This window comes from Crocuta crocuta, unplaced genomic scaffold (genome assembly GCF_008692635.1).
Source record: "Crocuta crocuta isolate KB4526 unplaced genomic scaffold, BGI_CrCroc_1.0 scaffold546, whole genome shotgun sequence".
Lineage (NCBI taxonomy): Eukaryota > Metazoa > Chordata > Mammalia > Carnivora > Hyaenidae > Crocuta > Crocuta crocuta.
The window spans coordinates 2,314,912-2,336,761 of record NW_027527441.1 but is presented as its reverse complement, the minus strand read 5'-3'; the positions used below and the strand labels follow the sequence as shown (position 1 = coordinate 2,336,761).

The 21,850-nt window shown below is 43.6% G+C and overlaps 1 protein-coding gene across 1 annotated transcript in view; it reads right to left on the bottom strand.

Annotated features, from left to right (window-relative positions):
* Positions 1-20,759, bottom strand: part of POFUT3 (protein O-fucosyltransferase 3) — an 88,149-nt gene extending 67,390 nt beyond the window's left edge. The window contains exons 1-3 of the mRNA XM_077760747.1: positions 20,681-20,759; positions 12,778-13,130; positions 6,883-7,171 (exon numbers count right to left, since the gene is read on the bottom strand). Of these exons, the coding sequence (XP_077616873.1) occupies positions 6,883-7,171; positions 12,778-12,858 (370 nt within the window). The 5' untranslated portion in view covers positions 12,859-13,130; positions 20,681-20,759. The remainder of the gene's footprint in view (positions 1-6,882; positions 7,172-12,777; positions 13,131-20,680) is intronic.
* Positions 20,760-21,850: the final 1,091 nt, after the last annotated feature.

Below are 21,850 nucleotides of genomic sequence, written 5' to 3'. Positions count from 1 at the left end.
CCCAGGGGAGAGATACTAGAACTCCCAGCAGGCACTCAGCACTCAACCCCGGAGAGCTGAACTGTAGCTGTGCTTGGAGGAAAGCAAACCTGATGTCCTTCCTCTTCATAACCTCCAGCCTCCATCAAGGTGTGCAAACACGCATATTCCTGAGGAAGTACAGTATTTCAGGAGCCTCCTTGTTTTCTTTCTCCCCATGTACCGGTGTTTACTAGAACTTCTATTTAGAAGCTCACCTAAAATGTAAGCACTTCCCTGCTCTAAGGACCCCCAATTCTCGTCAAGGGGACTCTCGTCACGAGACACACTTTTTGAGAGAGACCTGTCAAAAAGCACAGAGCTGTGTGTTTTGCACATTGTTTTGAAATCACTACGGTGACAGCTTCTAAGACTCCCGTAACTCTTGGACTTTTGGGTTAAAAAAATAACTTATTCCCTTGTGACCACTTAAGAGAATTTGTTTAAGAGAATTGTTAATGTAGCTGAAACCTTGCATTTCTCAAATGGCTCAAACCAGATGCAGTATTCACGGTTTACGTATGAAGTAAATGATTCACATCCAGGAAGAAGAAAAAGAAAGTAGGCTACAAAGGGAACAAGCAAACTCAAAAATATCCTGGTTTACAATAGCTTCGAGGTTATATAATCCTCTGAGTTTCCATTTCGCTAAATTAGGTCAGCTTTTGACACCTGAATCATTGTCCCCGCCTTTTCCTTTTTCAATCCTACCGCACTGAGTCCCAGGTGCAGTTGTAAGTGACCTACTTAATTAGAATTTGGAGCCCTCAGACAGACAAGTGTGTTGTCTTCGTTCGATTTTGTTCAACAGACCTTGATAATGAACTGAATTTCTAATTCAGTCTGTTAAAAACCAGACATCTTAAGCAATTCCAAAATCCAAATATCCAGGTTTAATTATACCCATGAGTGTGCGTTCGAACATGGCGCAGGCAAAAAAGGGCAATGGATCAGGTGTCAGGGCACCCTGGCTCTCCGCACCACTCTGCAGCTAAGCCCAGTGTCACTGTGGCATGTCCCTAACCTTCCCGAGCCTCGGTCTTCTCACCCTGATGAAGACAAGGTTGACTCTCACGTCCTTTATGGCTCGAGGTCTCGATGACTATTTCCCGAGCACCTCCCACACAGAAGGGGTGAAGGCGTACAAAGATGAATCGATATGGCCCTATCAACAAAGACTTCATACGGTAGAAAGGAAGGGATAATCCTACAGAAGAAAACCAAATGCCATAGCTCCCTCACTTATCTTTATTTCTCAGGATTGGTAGCATGCCTGGCATATAGGCATCTGATGGGAGGGAATGACGAATGGTTCCCAGGTGTTATATTTGAGTTGGTTTTTATTTATTTTTTTTTTAAGATTTTTTAAAAATATTTTTATTTATTTCTAGGAGAGAGAGAGAGAGACAGCGTGAGCAGGGGAGGGTCAGAGAGAGAGGGAGATACAGACTCTGAAGCAGCCTCCAGTCTCTGCGCCGGCAGTCAGCACAGAGCCCGACGCGGGGCTCGAACCCACGAACCGCGAGATCACGACCTAAGCGAAAGTCGGACGCTTAACCGACTAAGCCACCCAGGCGCCCCTTGAGTTGGTTTTTAAAAGGCCATTCAAATTTGCAGCAACATGGATGGAACTGGAGGGTGTTATGCTAAGTGAGATGTCAGTCAGAGAAAGACAGATATCATGTTTTCACTCATATGTGGATCTTGAGAAACATAACAGAAGACCATGGGGTAGCAGGGAAGAAAAGCTACAGAGAGGGAGGGAGGCAAACCATAAGAGACTCTTAAATACTGAGAAGAAACTGAGGGTTGATGGGGCGTGGGGGAGAGGGGAAAGTGGATGATGGGCATTGAGGAGGGTACTTGTTGGGATGAGCACTGGGTATTGTATGGAAATCAATTTGACAATAAATTATATTTTAAAAAATAAAAATAGCCAACATTCAAGGCTCTTCATGTTCTGGTCCCTATATATCATCCGATCTCTCTCTCTCTCTCTCACGCAGAAATAGGCTATAGCTTTGCTGTAGCTCAGATAATATTCATAACTTTCTACTTCCATGCCCACATTCATGCCATTCTTCATACTAAAATGTCCTCCAATCTCAACACAACCCAATTCCATTATCCCTCAACATACCAATTCCTCGTATTTTATAAAGGAGATCGATCTGATGAAGCCTTTCCTGATCCCTCCAATCGTATGTTCTCTCTCCCTTCTTTGAAATTCCACAAGATTTGGGGCCCCTGGGTGGCTTAGTCAGTTAAGCGTCCGACTTTCGCTTGGGTCATGATCTCGCGGTTCGTGGGTTCGAGCCCCGCGTCGGGCTCTGTGCTGACTGCCAGCTCAGAGCCTGGAGCCTGTTTCAGTCTGTGACTCCCTCTCTCTCTGACCCTCCCCTGCTCACGCTGTCTCTCTCTCTCTCTCTCCTAGAAATAAATAAAACATTAAAAAAAAAATTAAAAAAAAAAAAAAAATAAAAAAAAAAAAAAAAAAAAAAAAAAAAGAAATTCCAAAAGATTTAATGACATTTCTCTTATGGTATATATGTCAGTTAGCCCTGCATTACAGCCTGGTAATGTTTTTGTCTCAAGATAATAATCTGTGACATTAGACATTACATTATTCACCCATAATCCCAAACAAATGGGAGGTTATCAGTAGCTTATTTGACAGGACAAATATAGAAAGGACAGTTTAGAACAGAAACTGAATAAACAATGGCACTAAGTTAAGAACATTTGTGGCTTATGCCTAAAATGGTGACTGCTGGGGCGCCTGGGTGGCTCAGTCGGTTGAGCATCTGGCTTCGGCTCAGGTCATGATCTCATGGTTCGTGGGTTCGAGCCCCATGTCAGACTCTGGGCTGATGGCTAGCTCAGAACCTGGAGCCTCCTTCTGATTCTGTATCTCCTTCTCTCTCTGACCGTCTCCTGCTCATGCTGTCTCTCTCTCTCTCTCTGAAATAAATAAAACATTTTAAAAAACATTTTAAAAAAAGAATTTCTTTTAAGTTTATTTATTTTTGAGATAAAGAGAGAGACACTCTCCACAGAGAGTGGAGGAGGAGCAGAGAGAGAGGGAGACACAGAAACCGAAGGAGGCTCCAAGCTCCTAGCTGTCAGCAAAGACCCTGACGCAGGACTCAAACCCACAAATCATGAGCTCATGACCTGAGCCAAAGTTGGTAGCTTAACTGACTGAGCCACCCAGCTGCTCCTGCAGTTTGATTTCTGAACATAGCTTTTAGTTGACAGAATCTCAGTGGTTAAGTTTGGAAGATGGGTTGGATTCAGATTACAGGGCCTTGAATGCCAGGATAATAAAAATGGCATACACTTAGCTCCTAAGGAGAATCGCTGATGGCTTTAGAAGCTGAAGAGTAACAAAACCTGAGATATGAAAATCAAATGAGAAGCACTCTGGCTGACATACTAGCCTCCTGGGAATCTGGCTGGAGGCAAGTCCATCCCTGAGAGAAGAGTCGAGTCTTGGTGTACTGATAAAAGTGTGTAATCTGCGAGTGGATCTGTGAGTCCTGGAAAAGTCACGAAGCTAAATACTGCTATGTAGGCTTCCTGATAACCCGGTATTTTAGTACCCCCCTCAATAAAAGGAAATAGGTTCAAACCAAAGCATCATTACCCATTTCCAAACTGTTGAAAAAAAGAATATTCTATATTTTTTCCAGAGAAGACAGAGGGGAAGAGAAAACACACTACATACAAAGCATGGAGACTCAAACAAGCTTCGGATTCCTCAGCAAAACCACTTGAAGCCAGAGGACAGAGGGAAACTGTCTTTCAGATTCAGAAAGGAAAGAATTTCTAACCTAGACTTCTATGCTAAGCCAAACCATCAATGAAGGTAAGGGGAAAATGAACACATTCTCACACACTCAGAGTCTCTGAAAACTTATCTTCCATGCACCTTTCTCAGAACACACTGAAATAAAGATATAAATGAAGAAAAAGAAAAAGAAGGCATAAAAGAAACAGGAAAGGCAATGCAAGAGGGAGGCACAAAGAGTCCTCAGAATAACGAGGAGCCAGGACAGCACCTGGGTGCCCAGCCAAAATGGCAACCGCTCTAGACTGCAGGGGGTCAGGAATCCTTGGGAGATGTTTCCTTAAGAGCGTCTGATGCTACTCCCGGCCAAACAGGCTGGGTGGGGAGAGTCATCTTAGCAGATGACATGGCTCACTGGGATTATATAAATGATGTAAATACTGAATACTAATCTACCTAAAATAATACACCTTTTTGGGAAGGCTATGGGGATGTGGAATTGAGTAGAGAAGGGGGAAGCAGGAGTAAGGAAGGAAAGTTAAATATTCAGCTTCCATAGTAAGAATCAATCTATACAGACTCTTAAATACAGAGAACAAACTGAGGGTGGATGGGTGGACGGTGGAGGAGAGGAGAAAATGGGTGATGGGGATTGAGGAGGGCACTTGTTGGGATGAGCACTGGGTGTTGTATGGAAGCCAATGTGACAATAAACTACATTAAAAAAAAAAAGAATCAATCTATACTGTCTAAAACCAAAAAGTCAAGAAGTGACAATCTAAGCATGTTATTTGGAAACAAAGGAGGTCTACGTGCATGAACACGTTAAAAATTGTAAATGTTTGGGGTGCCTGGGTGGCTCAGTTGGTTGAGTGCCTGACTCTTGGTTCCTCCTATGGTTTGTGAGTTCGAGCCCCGCATCGGGCTCTGCACTAAGCATGAGGAACCTGCTTGGGATTCTCTCTCTCCCCACTGTCTCTGTTCCTACCCTACTCATGCTCTTTCTCTATCAAAATAAATTTTTAAAAAAAGAAAAAAGAAAAAAAAAGTTGTAAATGTTTAAAAGACAGCCACTGTGATACAACCACTTGGGATGTTGGTCTGGCAATATCTAATAAACGCAAATTCATACCAAACAATTCCACTGCTAAGTGTTAACCTCACAAAATCTCACATGTGTACGTGGATTGTTTATTGCAGCGTTGTTCGTCGTAAGTAAGGTTTTGGAAATAACCTAATGTCCAACAAGAGAAAAATGGCATGTAGTGTGATAAATATAAATTCATGAAGTGTGATATATATAAATTCATGAAGTGTGATATATATAAATTCAATGTAAGACCATACAACAGTGAAAAATGGAAGCCTGGAGCGATGAGTAGCCAACATCAATAAATCCAAAAACTGTGTTAAGTAGAAAAGCAGGTTAGAGAGAAAAGACAGAAACTTAACATATCACGCTATTTACATAATATTCAGAATAATACCATATATGTTCATATAACATATATACACACACATACACACACATCAGGATCATAATTCCCTCTGGGGTAGAAGAGTGGAAAATGAGGTCAGAGAAAGGTTCACAGAAGGTTTTGATTTTCCTTATAATGCTTTATTTCTTATGATATATAATAATACCTCAGTCTCCATTACAGTATCTATAATTTTTGTGTATAACTACAGTATTTCTAGGAGCTTCTGTTCAAATTTGGAAAATTAAACTCCTACATTTAATTGTCCTTTATCTCAAAATACGATCAGAGGACCCTAATCCTTTAGGCAAACTCACAGACCTTCAAGTTTCAGAATTCTGAATTCTTTGGATTTTAGAAGGGATTCTACAAGTCCATGTATTACATTCCACTTTCAGTGGGATCTGTGGTCCAGTGATGTTCAAAGTGAGCATCTGACACTACCCAGGTGGTTGTTCTCCCGTCAGGACACATGAGCCACCAGCCTGGCCCCAGGCAAACAGCTGTCTCTCCTCCAACCTGCACTGACTGCCTCCGAGAAGCAGAGATGGGAAGCAAGTGAACGGGGACACTGTTAGGCCTCTGTGAAGACTCTGGACTCCGTGCTACCCAGATCTTTAAGTACCTAGGACCTCCCTGACTCCTGACTTACACCAGGGCACTAGCGCCCACTGCTCTGTAGCCCTGCCCTACTGTGGGGCAAATACACCACCTGATTCCTGCTGAACTCATTTCCTGCTTTATTTCAGTCACTCTTAGGCAGAGCATTGAGAATGACGCAGCTCTACATCCCAGTCTGTGTCCTGCCTCTCCAAAGCCAGACTACACACACACACACACACACACACACACACACACACACACTCACAGCACTCTAAAGCAGACTTTCTTTCCCTGACTTCCTAACTGATCAACCTTGCCTACATTTGCCCGAATCTGCTCACCCATGTTCCCCTGTGCCCACACCACTCATCACCCAGGGGCTCTGTTTTCCCTGCCGCTGCTAGCATCTTGCTAACCACCGCCCCCCCAAACTGGGTTTGGTTGCCCTCAATCGCAGCATGACGTATAATCAGCCTCAGGAAGTGTTGAATAACTACTTGCTTTCGAAAGCCGATGCTGAAAAATATTTTTATTTTTGTTGCTGATTAATCTGACTAATGAAATAAAGAACCCTGTGGTTAGCGTAGGTCCCATTAAACATCTGTTATGGTAACCAACACCCCTGGCTATTATCGCGGGTGACATTCTGAATTGATATTGGCAATAGAATCAATACCCAATTCCCTCAATACCAAATTCAGTGAGCACAGTATGCAATTGGGAAAAGGTGTTAGGAAATACCCGTTCTCCTCCAAAAGTCCGTTCTCCTGACTTGCCAAGTTGCCAGTCAGCTACTTTTATGTTGGTCAACCTTGTTGATTTACTGTGTTTGCTAAATGCTCAGGCCTTACACAGAGCAGAGGCAAAGGCTCTCAGGCACGCCACGGGGCTTTCAAGGGGAGTTCCACCATGTCTTCCTTGGGAGGGAAGCAGAAGTCAGCTCTGGAGCAGGATGTCAGCAAGCAAAGGGACAAAGGCAAAAGCCCCACTTACCATAGAAGAGGAGTGCTTTGGTCATGCGATGATGTAGGTAGGTCCGGTCGATGGTGAAGAAGCACGCATCCGCTCCGCACTGGCCTAGCCTTCCGGTTTCCCCAGTCAGTGGGGACCACCAGAGCATGATGGGGTAGTTATCGGTCTCCAATTTCTTTTTCAAGTTCAGCGCTTCGTTCTCAGGGAGTGGATAGAGATGTGTAGGCTCCTCCTCCAACTTTGCGTGTCCATCTCGCACATTGGAATTTTTAAACTTCTTCCTTTCAAATCTTCCCAGCTCAACCACTACCTGAAAGAGAAGACAATTACCACAGAGTTGGATTGTTTAATTTCCATTTGCACATCTCCCATTCAACTGCACGACTGGGCCTATATTAGTTCTCTATTGCTGCTATAACAAATTACCACAAACTCAGCAATTGAAAAGAACATATGTATGATTACACAGTTCTAGGGGTGAGGAGTCTGCCCTGGGTCTCACCAGGCTAACTGCAAGGTGTCGACAGGGCTACATTCTTCTCTGGAAGCTCTGGAGAATCCATTTTCTTGTTTTCCTATCTTTTAGAACTACCCACCATTCTTGACTCGTGGTCCCTTCTCCATCTTCAAAGCCGGCCATGTTGCCTCTCACTGTTATTCTCTTGTCCACCTCTGTCTGACCAGGGAAGACTCTTAGCTTTTAAGGACTCGTGTGATTACACTGGGCTCACACCGATAATTCTGAATAATCTCCTCATCTCAGTGTGTCACCTTAATCCCATCTGTAAGGTCCCTTTTGCCATGTACATTTACATATCCACAAATTCCAGAGAGTAGGTGTGGACCAACCCTCCAAACTATCTACCAACAGGGATGCTTTGCTCTACTTACCACATACCAGGTACATTTCTCTATGTCATAGGCATCGACTGTATCCAGACATAGTTTCATCTCTTAATGAAGCCCATGAGAACCAAGGCTATTACCTGGCTATTGCTGGAGAACACAGTCTAGGGAAAATTAGTTATGAATTACCAATCGTTTTCTTTTTAGTACAGTTAAAGGAGTCATAACGCAGGTCTTACATTTCTAAGAATTTCCACTGTGATATCAAGTGAAGGCTACAGTGAGCCCTGGGCTCCCTTCCATGTAAAACTATGTGGATTGATTTCAGGACAGTCTGGGTCACTGGACAGCTAGGAGTCAGTACCGGAATCTGGAGTGCAGGGTGGACAGAGTAGAAACAGGAAGTCAGTTATTCTCCAAAAATGCTGCCTCTTCATCAAATTTTAAGGGTAGATATTGATATGGCATTATAAAAATATGTTAGAGGAAGCGGCATAAAAGTAGGAACTGGACTGTGTCGCACAGAAATGAAATGTTAGCAGCTGGATTATGTGACGAATCAGTCCGTAAAAGGCACGCATACTTTTACGTATTAACTCCTCCACCAGCCAACAGATGATATCTGTGTGGCCCCCGCCCCCACTCTCGGCAGCCAGGGTGGTGCCTTCTTTCTGTGTTTGAGACCCTGGTGTCAAAAAAGGGCCACTGTCTGCTGACAGAGTCTGCAGCTCACTGGCAACGGTCCACAACATTCACCGGATTCCCTGAGGGATCCAAGGCCAAAAAAATACCAAAAACCACCGAGTGACAGCCAAGTAGCACTCCAAAAAAAGTGAGTAATTACACTGGCTTTAAAAAATCATGGGTCACTTGTGACACCGAGGCCAGCATATGACAGTAAGACAATCACTAAAAACCAAAGAAAAGTCTAGTCCCTGACAACAACTTAGCATTTTCACGATAACATAAGAAGGTAGCTATTCCCCAGCCCCTTGAGGGACTAGAGCTGACGTGTAGCCACAAAATCTGTATCTTTTCCCCAGACCTTCCCCCGCAAATGTACAACAAACAGCTTTAAAAAGAGGCTTTTAGAAAGTCATGGAGAAAACTTCAAAGACAAATTTTGTTCCACATTTCTGGTCAATGTCTCCTATATGAGGTGTAAGTTCATTTCCCAAGAATAGGGATGATTTTTCTGCCAAGTAGTTTTGGTTGTTGTTGTCTCGTTTGTTCAAGTTTATTTATTTATTTATTTATTTATTTATTTATTTATTTATTTATTTATTTTGAGAGAGACAAAGACAGCAGAAGTCAGAGAGGCACAGAGAGAAGGGGGGACAGAGGACCCGAAGTGGGTTCTGTACTGATAGCGGAGAGCCTGATGCGGGGCTCGAACTCGCAAACTGTGAGGTCATGACCTAAGGCAAAGTCGGACACTTAACCGACTGAGCCACCTGGGCGCCCCTTTTCTACCAAATAGCTTTTAAAAAAAATATTAAGCCTCAGATATCACCACCAGGTGGTAGGAAATATGAAGGACAGAGAATATATTCAATACAACCATGAGTAAAATTAGCCAAATCCAAAATCTGGGAAATTCAAAAGGATAAATGACCGAGTATTTTCAACAAGCCTGTGACATGGAATAGAAGGTGGAGAAGAGGAAACTCTTATAGCAGAAAAAACAAAAACATTCAAAATTGGAGACACACCACCTAAGTGTGATATATGGGATTTGTGTGTATTCCAGATTCTAACCAACCTGTTATAAAAGACTTCTTTGAGATAACTGGGAAATTTTTAACAAGGCCTAGGATACGGGTAGTGCTTTTTAGTTACTATTAATCTGGCTTGGTGTGACAATAATTTGGTTATACTATACTTTTAAAAGTTCCCCTCTGTTAGAGAATCATATTAAAGTAAATCCAGGTAAAACAATACAAAGTCCTGGATTTGCTTTAGAATGCTCCAAATGTATTCATGAATTATTATACAAGTAAAAAGCAGATAAATTCAAAAACTAAAGATGCATGCACACCCAAGGAATTTACAGATAGTATATACAAAATATAGTAAAATGTGAGTGGAAAACAATGTCTCAGATGGAAGGATTTCTGCCAGGGAATCACTATGCTTTAACTTAACTGAAGATTAGTATAACATTTTCAGGGTTACATTACTTATTAATTATGCTATCAGATCTGTTATGGGCTAAATTGTATCCTGTCCCCCAGATTCATTCAGTGTCGTCCTAACTCGCACCACCTCAGACTATGACTGAGTTAGGGGAAAGGGTCTTTAAAGAGGTAATTAAGCTAATAGGGGGTCATCAAGGGGGACCCTAATTCAATATGACTGGTATCCTTATAAAAAGAGGACATTAGGGGGGCACCTGGGTGGTTCAGTCAGTTAAGTGTCCGACATCGGCTCAGGTCATGATCTCACAATTCGTGGATTCGAGCCCCATGTCAGGCTCTGTGCTGACTGCCAGCTCAGAGCCTGGAGCCTGTTTCGGATTCTGTGTCTCCCTCTCTCTCTGACCCTCCCCTGCCCACGCTGTCTCTCTCTCTCTCTCAGAAATAAATAAAAAATATTAAAAAAAAAAAAAAGAACATTAGGACACATCAAAGTGAAGAAGGAAGATGATGTGAAGACACTGGGGAAAGACAGCCATCTACAAGTCCCAAGGAGAGAGACCTCAGAAGAAACAACGCTGCCTGCTGACACCTTGACCTTGGACTCCCAGCCTCCAGAACTGTGAGAAAAAAACTTTCTATTGTTTCAGCCACTCAGTCTGTGGTCCTTTATGATGGCAGCCCTGGCATGATTTTTTTTTTTTAATCATGCAACAAACCACCAGAAATAGGAATGGTCCTAAATGTGTGGGCATTATATTTTCTCGTGTATAGTGTTAAAAAAAAAAAATAGTACCACTGCAACTCTGAACACTGAAGCATTTATTTTATTAAAAATTTTTAATGTTTATTTGTTTTTGAGAGCGGAAGAAGAGCAGGGAGAGAGGAAGACACAGAATCCGAAGCAAGCCCAAGGCTCTGAGCTGTCAGCACAGAGCCTGACATGGGGCTCGAACTCACAAACTATGAGATCATGACCTGAGCCAAAGTCAGACACTTAACTGACTGAGCCACCCAGGCGCCCCTAGACAGGGAAGCATTTAATATATCCATGTGGACAGGGAAACAGCCCAAACCACACTATTGGTAGCAAACTGAAATCGAGATGCAGATGAGGGTTCAGCTCTGGTAATCATACCACCTCTCATACTCTGAAAGCTTAGAAATGACTGCCATACCAAAAACATGGCTATTTCTTCCAACATCAAAGGAAAGGCTCTTCGCTTAGATGCAGCTGTTCCTTGTAACTGAAAAAGAATGCCAAAGTAATTGTCTAGTAAGACCAAAGCTCTCAGACCTTCCCACAGGAAGAAGTAGAGAAGCCCAGCCCCTCATGCACAAGCAAGTCCTGGACACGCATAGGACAGACAATCAGGAAGGCAAGGATTTCTTCTGACCACAGTCCCAGTTTGGCAGCTAAGGTGTAGAAGTCAAGCACCAGACTGTCTGCCACAGTGCTTTTATATGCAATAGCTCATTCAAGCTTAATCAAGAAGGAAGATTATCTTGAGTGAAAAAGCCCAGAGAACACCTCTATTTCCATCAGCCCCACACCTGAGCTGCTCAAGTCCACAAATAATCTTTAAAAGTCCTTTGGATTTCTGGGGTGCCTGAGTGGCTCATTCCATTAAGTGTCCAACTTCAGCTCAGGTCATGATCCCATGGTTTGTGGGTTTGAGCCCCACCTCGGGCTCTGTGCTGACAGCTCAGAGCCTGAAGCCTGCTTCAGATTCTGTGTCTCCTTCTCTCTCTGCCCCTCCTCTGCTCATACTCTGTCTCTCAAAAATAAATAGACACTAAAAAAATAAAAGTCCTCTGGATTTCAAAATGGACAGCTAGTACTTGAATGGGTCCCAAATATATCTGAACTCCCATCTATACTTTCCCTATCACTGTAATTTTTACTCTCATTTGAGATTAGCAAATGAAGTTCAGAATCACCAACTAAATGAAATAAATAAGAAGACTAAAAACTGGTACACTTCAAACACTCACATTCGGTGCTTGGTCTAAGTAGCAGATGTCAAGAATGACAAATGTAGTGGGGTGCCTGGGAGGCTCAGTCAGTTAAGTGACCGACTTCAGTTCCAGTCATGATCTTGCAGTTCGTTGAGTTCAAGCCCCGTGTCAGGCTCTGTGCTGATGGCTCAGAGCCTGGAGCCTGCTTCAGATTCTGTGTCTCCCCCTCTCTCTGCCCCTTCCCTGCTCATACTCTGTCTCTCTCTGCCTCTCAAAACTGAATAAATATTTAAAAATTTAAAAAGAGGGGCACCTGGGTGGCTCAGTCAGTTAAGCGTCCAACTTTGACTCAGGTCATGATCTCACAGTTCGTGGGTTTGAGCCCCGTGTCGGGCTCTGTGTTGACGGCTAGCTCAGAGCCTGGAGTCTGCTTCAGATTCTATGTCTCCCTTTTTCTCTGACGCCCTCCTGTTCATGCTGTCTCACTAGCTCTCTCAGAAATATATAAACATTAAAAAAAATTGTTTTTAATTTAAAAAGAAAAAAAATGACAATGTACTAATGCATATGTTTGTGTTCCGTACGATAGACCATCTTACTCTCAGTATAGTCACAGCTTCTTCAATAATGCAATCTTTCAGAACCCATCATGATAGGGGACTTGGAGAGAACCATCCAAATTTGACCCAGTAAGAGAGACTGAGCTCTGCTTTCTGTACTTCTATAACCAGGACCCCAGAGGACTCACAAATTGATCCCCCCACCTTTACTGATTTTGCTTCTATGATACACCCACTCACTAAAACCTCAGTTTCATCTATTCATAAAAACAGTCTCTTCCCTGTCTGAGACAGAGAAGCCCCAATCCAGAGATATTAAGTAAAAAGTAAAGAATCAGAGAGAATGGAGTGGGCTGAAGGCGGGAAAGGGTGGAGAGGCTCAGGAATCCACATGAAGTAACCCAAATTCTTGCTACCTGGAGTGTGATGAGGAGAAAGACGGAGGCTGTGACGCAGAGGCAAGGTGCCAAAAGCTTCCTCCTCTGAATCCACACCATGCTGCCCGGCCCTGGGTGACTGACAGGGGGCTAGCACGGCCACCAGGTGTTCTCGAGAAGGCCCACAGCCCAGGACAACTTCACGTGGATGAGCCATCTGGGTGTCCATGTCTTCTGCTGTCGCTCCTGCTGGGACCCGGTCTCCATGAAGGGCTGGGATCCGACGCTGTGCGCGTGCCCGGCTTGGCATCGAGAAGAAACAGCATGCAGTCTTCTTAGGCTATCATGAGAGCAGCTGGAGATCTCTTCAAACCAGAAGGCATCAAAAAATTCTGTAACAAATGAATAAGCTTTTAGCCATAGTGCAGAGTATTTAATAAATGTAGTCTCTCCAGGCTATCATGTAGAAACCCAAAGCTTTAAAATGAAAAGGAACCTTTGAAATCACGTAGTCTTCACTCCTAGATAAGAAAGCCAAGATCAGAGAGATGAGGTGACTTGGTCAAGGTCACACAGCCCATCAGAGGAGAGTTGACAGATCTACAGTTAGGACCTGTGTCTAAAATTCTGATTGCACTTCATTTTCTCTGCCCCCAGGAGACTGAAATTCCACAAGTCACTTACATGTAGTCACCTCTTCCACCCAGGTTTCAAAGGAGTAGAGAAGTAGAATAGAAATTACCAGGATTATCTACCCACTCCTGGGAAAAGCAGGGAAAAAAATAAATAAAAGTTTCAGGCTTGGGTCAAAAGTGGGTAATGATCAACAGACCCAAACTTCCTCTATGGAAAACAGCTTCAGCCACAACATAAGGAATTCTGATTATTGATTTAGTTGGTTAGTCTTTTATAGCAAGTGTAATAAAGCAGTGGGTTTTGTGAGCAGTATGATTCTCTGGAAGTTCTGAAACAAGATTTCCATCTATCTGAAATGGATGATTGTTCCAAAAAGTTTTATTTATTTATTTTTAAATGTTTATTTATTTATTTGTGTGAGTTTGAGCAGAGACAGCGTGAGCAGGGGAGGGTCAGAGAGAGAGAGGGAGACACAGAATCTGAAGCAGGCTCTGAAGCTGAGCTGTCAGCTATAGACCCACAAACCGTGAGATCATGACCTGAGCTGAAGTCGGACACTCCTGTTTATTTTTGAGACAGAGAGAGAGAAGAAAGTAAGAGAGTATGAGTGGGGGAGGAGCAGAGAGAGGGGGACAGAGGATCCAAAGCAGGCTCTGAACTGAGAGCAGAAGGCCTGACTCAGAGATCATGACCCGAACCCAAGTCAGATGTTCAACCGTCTGAGCCACGCACGTGCCCCCAAAAGAATGCCTTTTCCCCGGGTTCTGTAACGTCAAAGGTCTTAGCCTTTGACATGGTGGAGTTCAGAATAGGGCACGGATGAGTGTTCCTGAGGCTGCTCTACAGTCCTCCAAAAATCTGGTTCTAAGATCTGGTTGTACATCTCCCAGATATAGCACTAAAGATATAATGAAAAATATTAAAATGATGTAGAATTCTAGTTAAAAACATTGGCCTTAAAGGTACACCCCCCCTCCCATGCATCTACCTTCATTTCCTTTTAAGTCCAGGTTAAGTCCCTCAACAACAAAATGACTCTTGGTTTCAGAAATTACCAATGGTGTGTTTTTCCTCTTTTTTCCACAGGAATTCCTGCAATCCGCAGTGACTAAGGGGAGAGGATCCAGAGCCAGCCCGCCAGGATTCAAATCTCAACTCCCCAGCTGGTTTAACCTAGCCTCTCAATATCTCAGTTTCCAAAACGTAGATACATAGGGTGCCTAATCAGAAAGTTACTGAGAATTATATAAGATTGTAAAACCCTTCTTTCAGAGCATGGTACATACTCCGTATCAATAACTATTTTCCATCTTATGTGTAAATATTATAATTTTTATTATACTTTTAAATGTAAAATGAGGCTGAATTCATATCAGGAATGTTGCTGCCTGATCAACTGGAACTTCAAAAGCAGAAATACTTTGTCAAAGAAAAGGAGATCACTAATGTTTGTTGAGTGACCTATCGTGAGCAAGGCACTTCGTAAGTACTCAGTGTGCCTGAGACCATTCAATCCTCCTACAACTCTATGAAAGGAACAATCACTATCCTCATCCTTAAGGATGAGAAAACCAGATCTGAAGGCGGTCAAGTAACTTACCCAAGACTACAACTTTGATAAGTAAAAGCAAAAACTGGCCCAGCTCTGAAGTTCATGTAGTTTTACATTTTTTAAGGCTAAGACTATAAAATTCCCAGCCAACAATACTAGCACAGGTTACTTTCCTTAATCATAGAAAAAAAAAATCTGTAGGGCACCTGGGTGGCTCAGTCAGTTAAGCATCCAACTCTTTGTGCCAGCTCAGGTCATGATCTTGCCGTTTTGTGAGTTCAAGTCCCGTGTCGGGCTCTGTGCTGGCAGCACAAAGCCTGCTTGAGATTGTCCCTCTCTCTCTCTGCCCCTCCCCTGTTCGCGTTATCTCTGTCTCTCTCAAAATAAATAAACTTTAAAAAAGTTATTNAAAAGAAATGAAATAAAACAGAATATCTCAAAAAAAAAAAGTTATTTTAAGTCATAAAAAAAAAAACCCTGTATAGAATAGCTTTCTGTCAGCTGGTATACCAGAGGAAAAAAGTAACAAAAACCTATAAGAACTTGAAAAGTGCCTTTCCTTCCACTAAGTCGATGCTAATAGCTCTTAACTACATAAAACGTGGAACAAGCACTTTGAGTTTCAATCCTGGCTCTGTCATTTATATGTAATATAAATTTGGACAAGTTACTAAATCTTTCTAAGCTTCAGTTTCTTCACAATAAAGAAGAAACATTAAGTATCATTATTTCTTTCCCTTGTAGAACAGAAAGATGATCAAATTTCTGTTTTCTACACAAAAGCAATTTATTATAGCTGTAATTACTGTAACCCAGATTAGGTAATGAAATACTACCACCTTATGTGGGTATCAAACTATGTCGTTTTCAGAAGATTTTTCCAGATATCACTTCACTTGATCTTATTGGTAACCACTCTGTAAAGTAAGCAAGGCAGGTTTTATTCTCAGTTCCCACAAAGAAGGAAACTGAGCCTCAGCAAGCTGAAGTGATTTTCCCGAGATCATAGTTCTTAAAGGTTGGAGTGGGTCTAGAAATCAGGTCACTGGTCTCCAGGATCATGGGAAAGGAAAGAGATGCGGAAAATAGTGGCAGCTTGTTAGGAGGACAAGAGGGTCAGAAATAAAGGAAATTAAAACAGGGAGAGAATGGGAGACATAGTTTGGGGATATTTTTACAGCTGCCGCAATGCTGTCCCAGGGCCCATCCTAGGTAGGGCCCTTTAAAGTCTTTACATGGCTGTGTGAACTATGACAGAAGAATTTAAGCTTACAAATTCCCTTTCACCCACAGTATCTCAATTTAGCTCATATTCTCAAAGCCAGAGGTACAGTAAGGTCTCAGGGACCAGGCTGTGATTACATACCAACCACCATTTTAATGAACAGAGCCGGTTAGTGTGGGTTTATGATTTATCACAAGCAGAAATCAACCAGACCTTGGGGCCCATCAATCTAATATATGCTATTAATTACCCATGAGCTTGTCAACAAGTCAACAGCCCCCCACTGGTGGGACCGATGGGTTTGCAGAGAGCATGGTGAAAGCCAATAAGCACCAGTGCAATGGGACTCCTGGAGGAAAGCTCCCTTCTGTTTCATCCTTACCCACAAGGTGAATCTCAGAGTCCACCAAGGAGGTGGCCCCAGACCACACCTTTCCTGGATGAGGCAATGTGTGTCTGTACAGACAACCATGGCACGTAACATCGGAAATGGACACTCACTAACCAACCTTCTTGACCCCAGAGCCGAGCATCTGAAATGCATTGTTCGGCTTGCGTGCTCTGCCTGGGGCTGGCCATCTGCTGCCCAGAGTGGGATCTGAAGCTGAGCAAGACTACCTCACACTCCTGCAAGTGCTACTGTATCAGAACCAGCAACACTTTCCCTCTAAAATAATTTCAAAGTTCTCCACTTGGTTTTGAATTAAAAATAGACAAGAGGAGATACCTTGAAGTAAATTAGCAGTCTGAGGATGCCAGCATCAAAGTTCAGCCATGCAGTGCCAGTCCAAAGTATAGGGTAAGGGCCCTAGAAATGGGACTCAGAGATTCATCTCTGAGTATAAAATGAGAAAGTGACCACAGGAGATGCACAGGGTTTTCTGACCCTGACTCTCTTTGTGTCTCTCTTTCCCTCCCTGTCCCCACTGGCTGGGCAAAGAAGTGAGACAGAGGTGGGGCGTTCCGGGGAGGCTCCTCTGATCATCTCTCTGCGTTGATTGAGTTAATAAGGAACTTACTGTCTAAACAGAGCTTAAGGTTATACCAGGGCTTAAGGTTATACCAGGGAGAGTCTTTAAACGGAATGTATCTAATTACCAAATTTAAATTATTCCCACAAAAGCGTGATTTCTCAAGTAGGTTTGACTCTCGCAAGGTACATTTTCATTGTATAATGTATAAATCCTCACAATATCCCTGCAATATGGCTGCCCTGGGAAAGACAGATGGTGGTAGGCTGGTGGGGAGCTCTATGGGCTTTTGGACAACTCTGCAGGAACTTTTTAACCCCTCCAGTCAACACTCCTCTTGCATTCCTATCTGGTTACTCCATAAGCCTGAGAAGTGGTGTTCCTATGGGTCTGACCCCTTGCATGCTCCCCACTTGGCTGTAGAGTTGTTTCTAGAATGGAAACTGGAGATCTCTCCTCTGATGAAAAGCCATCAATGGCTTCCCACGGATTTCAAGATAAAGATTGAATTCAGTAGCTTAGAAGAACAAGACTCCCTGGACCCTGCCCTGGTTCTCTGGCTTCTACCACACATACACTTTGCTCTATTCCTGGAATGTCGCTCCCTGTTCTGGGCCTACCTAGCACATCCATACCTCTCTTCCCCTAGCCTAGCCATTCTCCTAGATATTCCAAGCCACCTACTTTGGCCAGCTTTACCCTTCTCAATGCCAAGTGGGGAGACCTAGGTCCACATCATTGTGCTTGCTCCTATTACAGCAGTGGAAAGAATGCAGGAAGCTGGCATTTCCCCGGACACAAAGCATTGTTTTACGTCAGCACAAGCTGACTTATCCTAACTTAGTGCCTGTGCCTGTTCATTGGGCACCTGGCGAACGTGTAATGATGGTTCCGGTCTCCACTTCCATCCAATTTACTTTATTAACATTTATTGGTGTTCTTTTTCCTCACTCTTTTTAAACAGGCTTCATATTTTCCTGAGTGCTTATTTTGATGGAGAGTCCTTAGTGTTGCAGTCCTGGAAGTTCATCTTCTACCAAGCACACATTTCAGGGGAGACATATTGAGAATAATGAGAGAAAAAGGAATACCGGCAGCCATGTGAATCAACACCGGTGATTAATGGAAGGGTAGAATTTGTAGCCTGAGACTCTCACATCTCTATTAGGGAAATGAAGGTGATGCCTTTCTTAAACTCTTAAATTCTGTACATGCTGAAGCACTCAAATGATGCAGTATTAATACAATCTCATTCAGTGCGTCTACTTAAGCTAAGTTAAAANATGAAGTCCCAAAAAGAAGCATTCAAAAGGAATAGATTTTTTTAAAGAGAGGTAGGGACGTGAGGGCACCAAATTCTGAAGATTCTCTATCACACCAAGAACTTAGCCAGCTCCTGAAAAGTAAGACTTTCTCATCATTTTCCTTGTGAGGTCTTCTTGGTAACTGTTCTTTCACCAAGAAGGGCTCATTGCTTACTAATAATCTTCCTACCTGGCAAAAGATCTCAATTAAAATCCCTCATCTGCTTTGAGCATTTATGTAATCATGAATGAGGCACTGGTTAAACACCACCAACACAATGTGGCTAATATTTCACATGCCTAAAGGCAAAGGGCTGGTCCAGGCAATCTTCTGGGGTTTCGTCCCAAAATGAAGCTCTCTCATCCCACGAATAGTGCCCAGGAGCAAAAACTCTCCATAGAAATTTAATCAAGAGACAGGTGATCAAGATAATCTGAGTCATCAAAAACTAAGAGCTCTGGAAATATGAAGAAATTATTTCTGTATAACAAGTTTAGGATTACTTTATTTTCATTCTCTTTTTTAGCAATTCAGCATTAACTTTCAAAAACTCAAATTTTATTCTCAAAGAAATAAATATCTGAAAAACACTGTAAATAAAAACAAATCTTTTTTCCCCCCCATTTTTAACACCCATGGCCAGGAACACTATAAAGTTTATTGGGAAATGCTGGTAATTGAATTAGGTATTGCATTCCCACTGAAACCAGCACATTACATTCCACATCTAGAAAGCATTTAAACACGGGTTGGAAATTTCAGCATCCGAGCAATACTTAGACATACGTGAGTGACATTATTGTCTGTCCAAACTATGTCCTTTTTCCTTATATTCTAAAGATCCTAGTCTGAATTTTTTTAAATGCACTGTTTGTAAGATAAACAGTTTTTTAAAGTGCAGAATGAAAGATGAGCATAATAACAGTAACAGTTAAGACTGCCTATTTAATTCGGTTACACACTGCCATCTAGCAGGAAGCCAGCATGGGAAGCCAGCAGTTTCAACAACGGAGCCGACTTTAATGAGCCTCCGATGCTAGGGCATTATTGCCTGTGGCTTTCAGGCCTAAGGAGAAAGTTCTGAGATTGAGGTTAGGGTGCTTCCTGATTGGTGACTCTGTCACTTTAGTGTGCAGATACCAGTGTTGCTTATCCAGTGCAATGGCCAGAACCCAACTGAAAGCCCTCCCTTGGAGACCAAGAGGTAAATCAGAAGCAATGTCCTAGTTGCAGTGTGACATCACTAGCAAGCCCAGGATTGGTCCTGAGCTTCTGGGTCGTCTCCTCTGGAGAGAAGGAAGGGCACACAAGAGGGACGTCCGGAGGACCAACTTGCCAGGCTGAAGATCGGACCCAGGCAGAGTGCATGCACGCCACAAAATGAAATTAACAACCCAAGTCGCCATACGCATTTTAGGGAGCTGTGGCGGCGAGTAGGGGGGCAGTCTCTGGGAGCTGTAATGTAAAGGAAAACAGTCACTGTGGGTGACACTTGCTACCTATTAAGGGATCATTAAAAGGTGCCCAGGAAATGTCTTAAAATCACATCGATGTTATTTCTACATCTTACACAAAGTGAGTTCTACTCCTAGGGCGCTGATCGGGTGCAAGAATACCTAAGAAATGGATTGCATGTTGGTAACGAAAGCCTGACGTTCGGAGGGGTCCCTCCCCTCCCTCCCCACCCCACTGCGCATCTTCTCGGTTAAATAAGCAAAGCTCGCTAGAGCTGAGCAGTCAGCATCGCTACCGCTGCACACAATTCCAGCAACAAGTGATTCTCAGTGAAGACGGCGGGGCAGAAGGAAGCGATTCGCAACACAAGGGCGGCAGGGCGAGGTTCTCGAACCGGTGGGGCTGGGAGGCTCGCGGCAGACCGGGAGCGACGCGAAATCCCCCAGTCGCCCCGGGTGGAGACCCGCGCGCCTTCCCGGGGCTCCTGCGCGCCATCGGCCTCCCACCTGGGCTTTTTCGGCCCCAGATAGGTTTAAATCTCAGGCGGTGACTCTGGAAAGCGCTGCCCAACGTTTTCCCAAACGGACTCGGATTCTTTTTCGGCGCACAACTCCGTCTTTCTCTGGCACAAGCTCCCTTCTGTGCACAAAGAGGAGGTGTGCTTCGCAAGCCCGTCCCGCGGGGCAGCGTCCCGGCTTCCGTGCGCCCCGCCGAAGTCTCCTTTCGTTTCTAGCCACCAAGACGCCGTCCCCACTAAGGATCCCCGCAGCCAGAAAAGACCCAGTGCCTCCCACTCACCTCGTCCTGGGGCAGGAGGCTCGCTGGCGGAGGGCAGCCCGGCAGTTCCCCACTTTCAGTTCGCGCCCCGCCGNGTCTCCGCGCGCCCAGGCCCAGCGATCCTCCATCCAGGTTTTCACCGTCGCCGGGCCTATAAAGCCTGTCCACAGAGGTTCCTGGGAGTTTCTGCTCCTCCCTCCCTCGCGAGCCAACTCGCTCCGTGCAAGTTTCTGGAAGACTCCTGAGATTCTCCTAAGTGAAGTCGCGGGACACTTCTCAAACTCTGCTAGGACTGGAGCAAATTCAAAGTCACTTATTCAGGGAAACTGAGAACATGCTAGGCAGAGCAGAGACTTGGGGATACATTTAACCAGGTCCCAGTGTTTGGTAGACTGAGCAGGGTGATCTTTAGTTTTATTTTAATGGCGAAAGAAAACTAGCTTCAGGCTACTGAATTCCACATTTAGAGAACCCAGTTAAAATTATTTTGCCCTGGTCTGCAGGAGAGGTGAGAAACCTAGGGAGGTAATTCAAGATCTTGGGAGGGCCAGGGCTTGGTTGACGCAAGTGAGGCATCTAGGGCTCAAAATATGAGGAGACACTGACTGAGCCCTACAAGTGCTGGGTGCACTTGCAGGAACCTGCGAGCCATTGATGCCCTAGGCCTAACCCCACTGTAGTCGTGGCTCTGAGGTCTCCACTGCCACGAACCGCAATTAACTACTCTGTAAAAAAAGGGTGGATAATAATGGTATCAGCCTCAAGAAACACCACACACACACACACACCACACACATACACCCCAAACATAAAGGAAAAGATTGATAAATTGGGTATCATTGAAAGTAAATTCTGTTCACCAAAAGACACTATTAATAGAAGGAAAAACCAGAGTCGAAGATATTAGCAATAGATTAATCTAAGAAAGAATTCATATCCAGAATATAGCAAGAACGCCTATAACGTGATAACAAAAAAAAAAAAACAATCAAAAAAGCAACCAAAGACTAATAAAAATCTCCTCTGGGAAGGAAGGAACCAAAGACATACATAGCACTTCACCAAAGAGAAATCTGAATGGCCAGTAAGTATGTGAAGGATGCTTAATTTCTTTAGTCATCAGGAAAATGCAGATTAACACAACAAATATATACTAGGACACATCCATCCATTCTAAAATTATGTATGGAA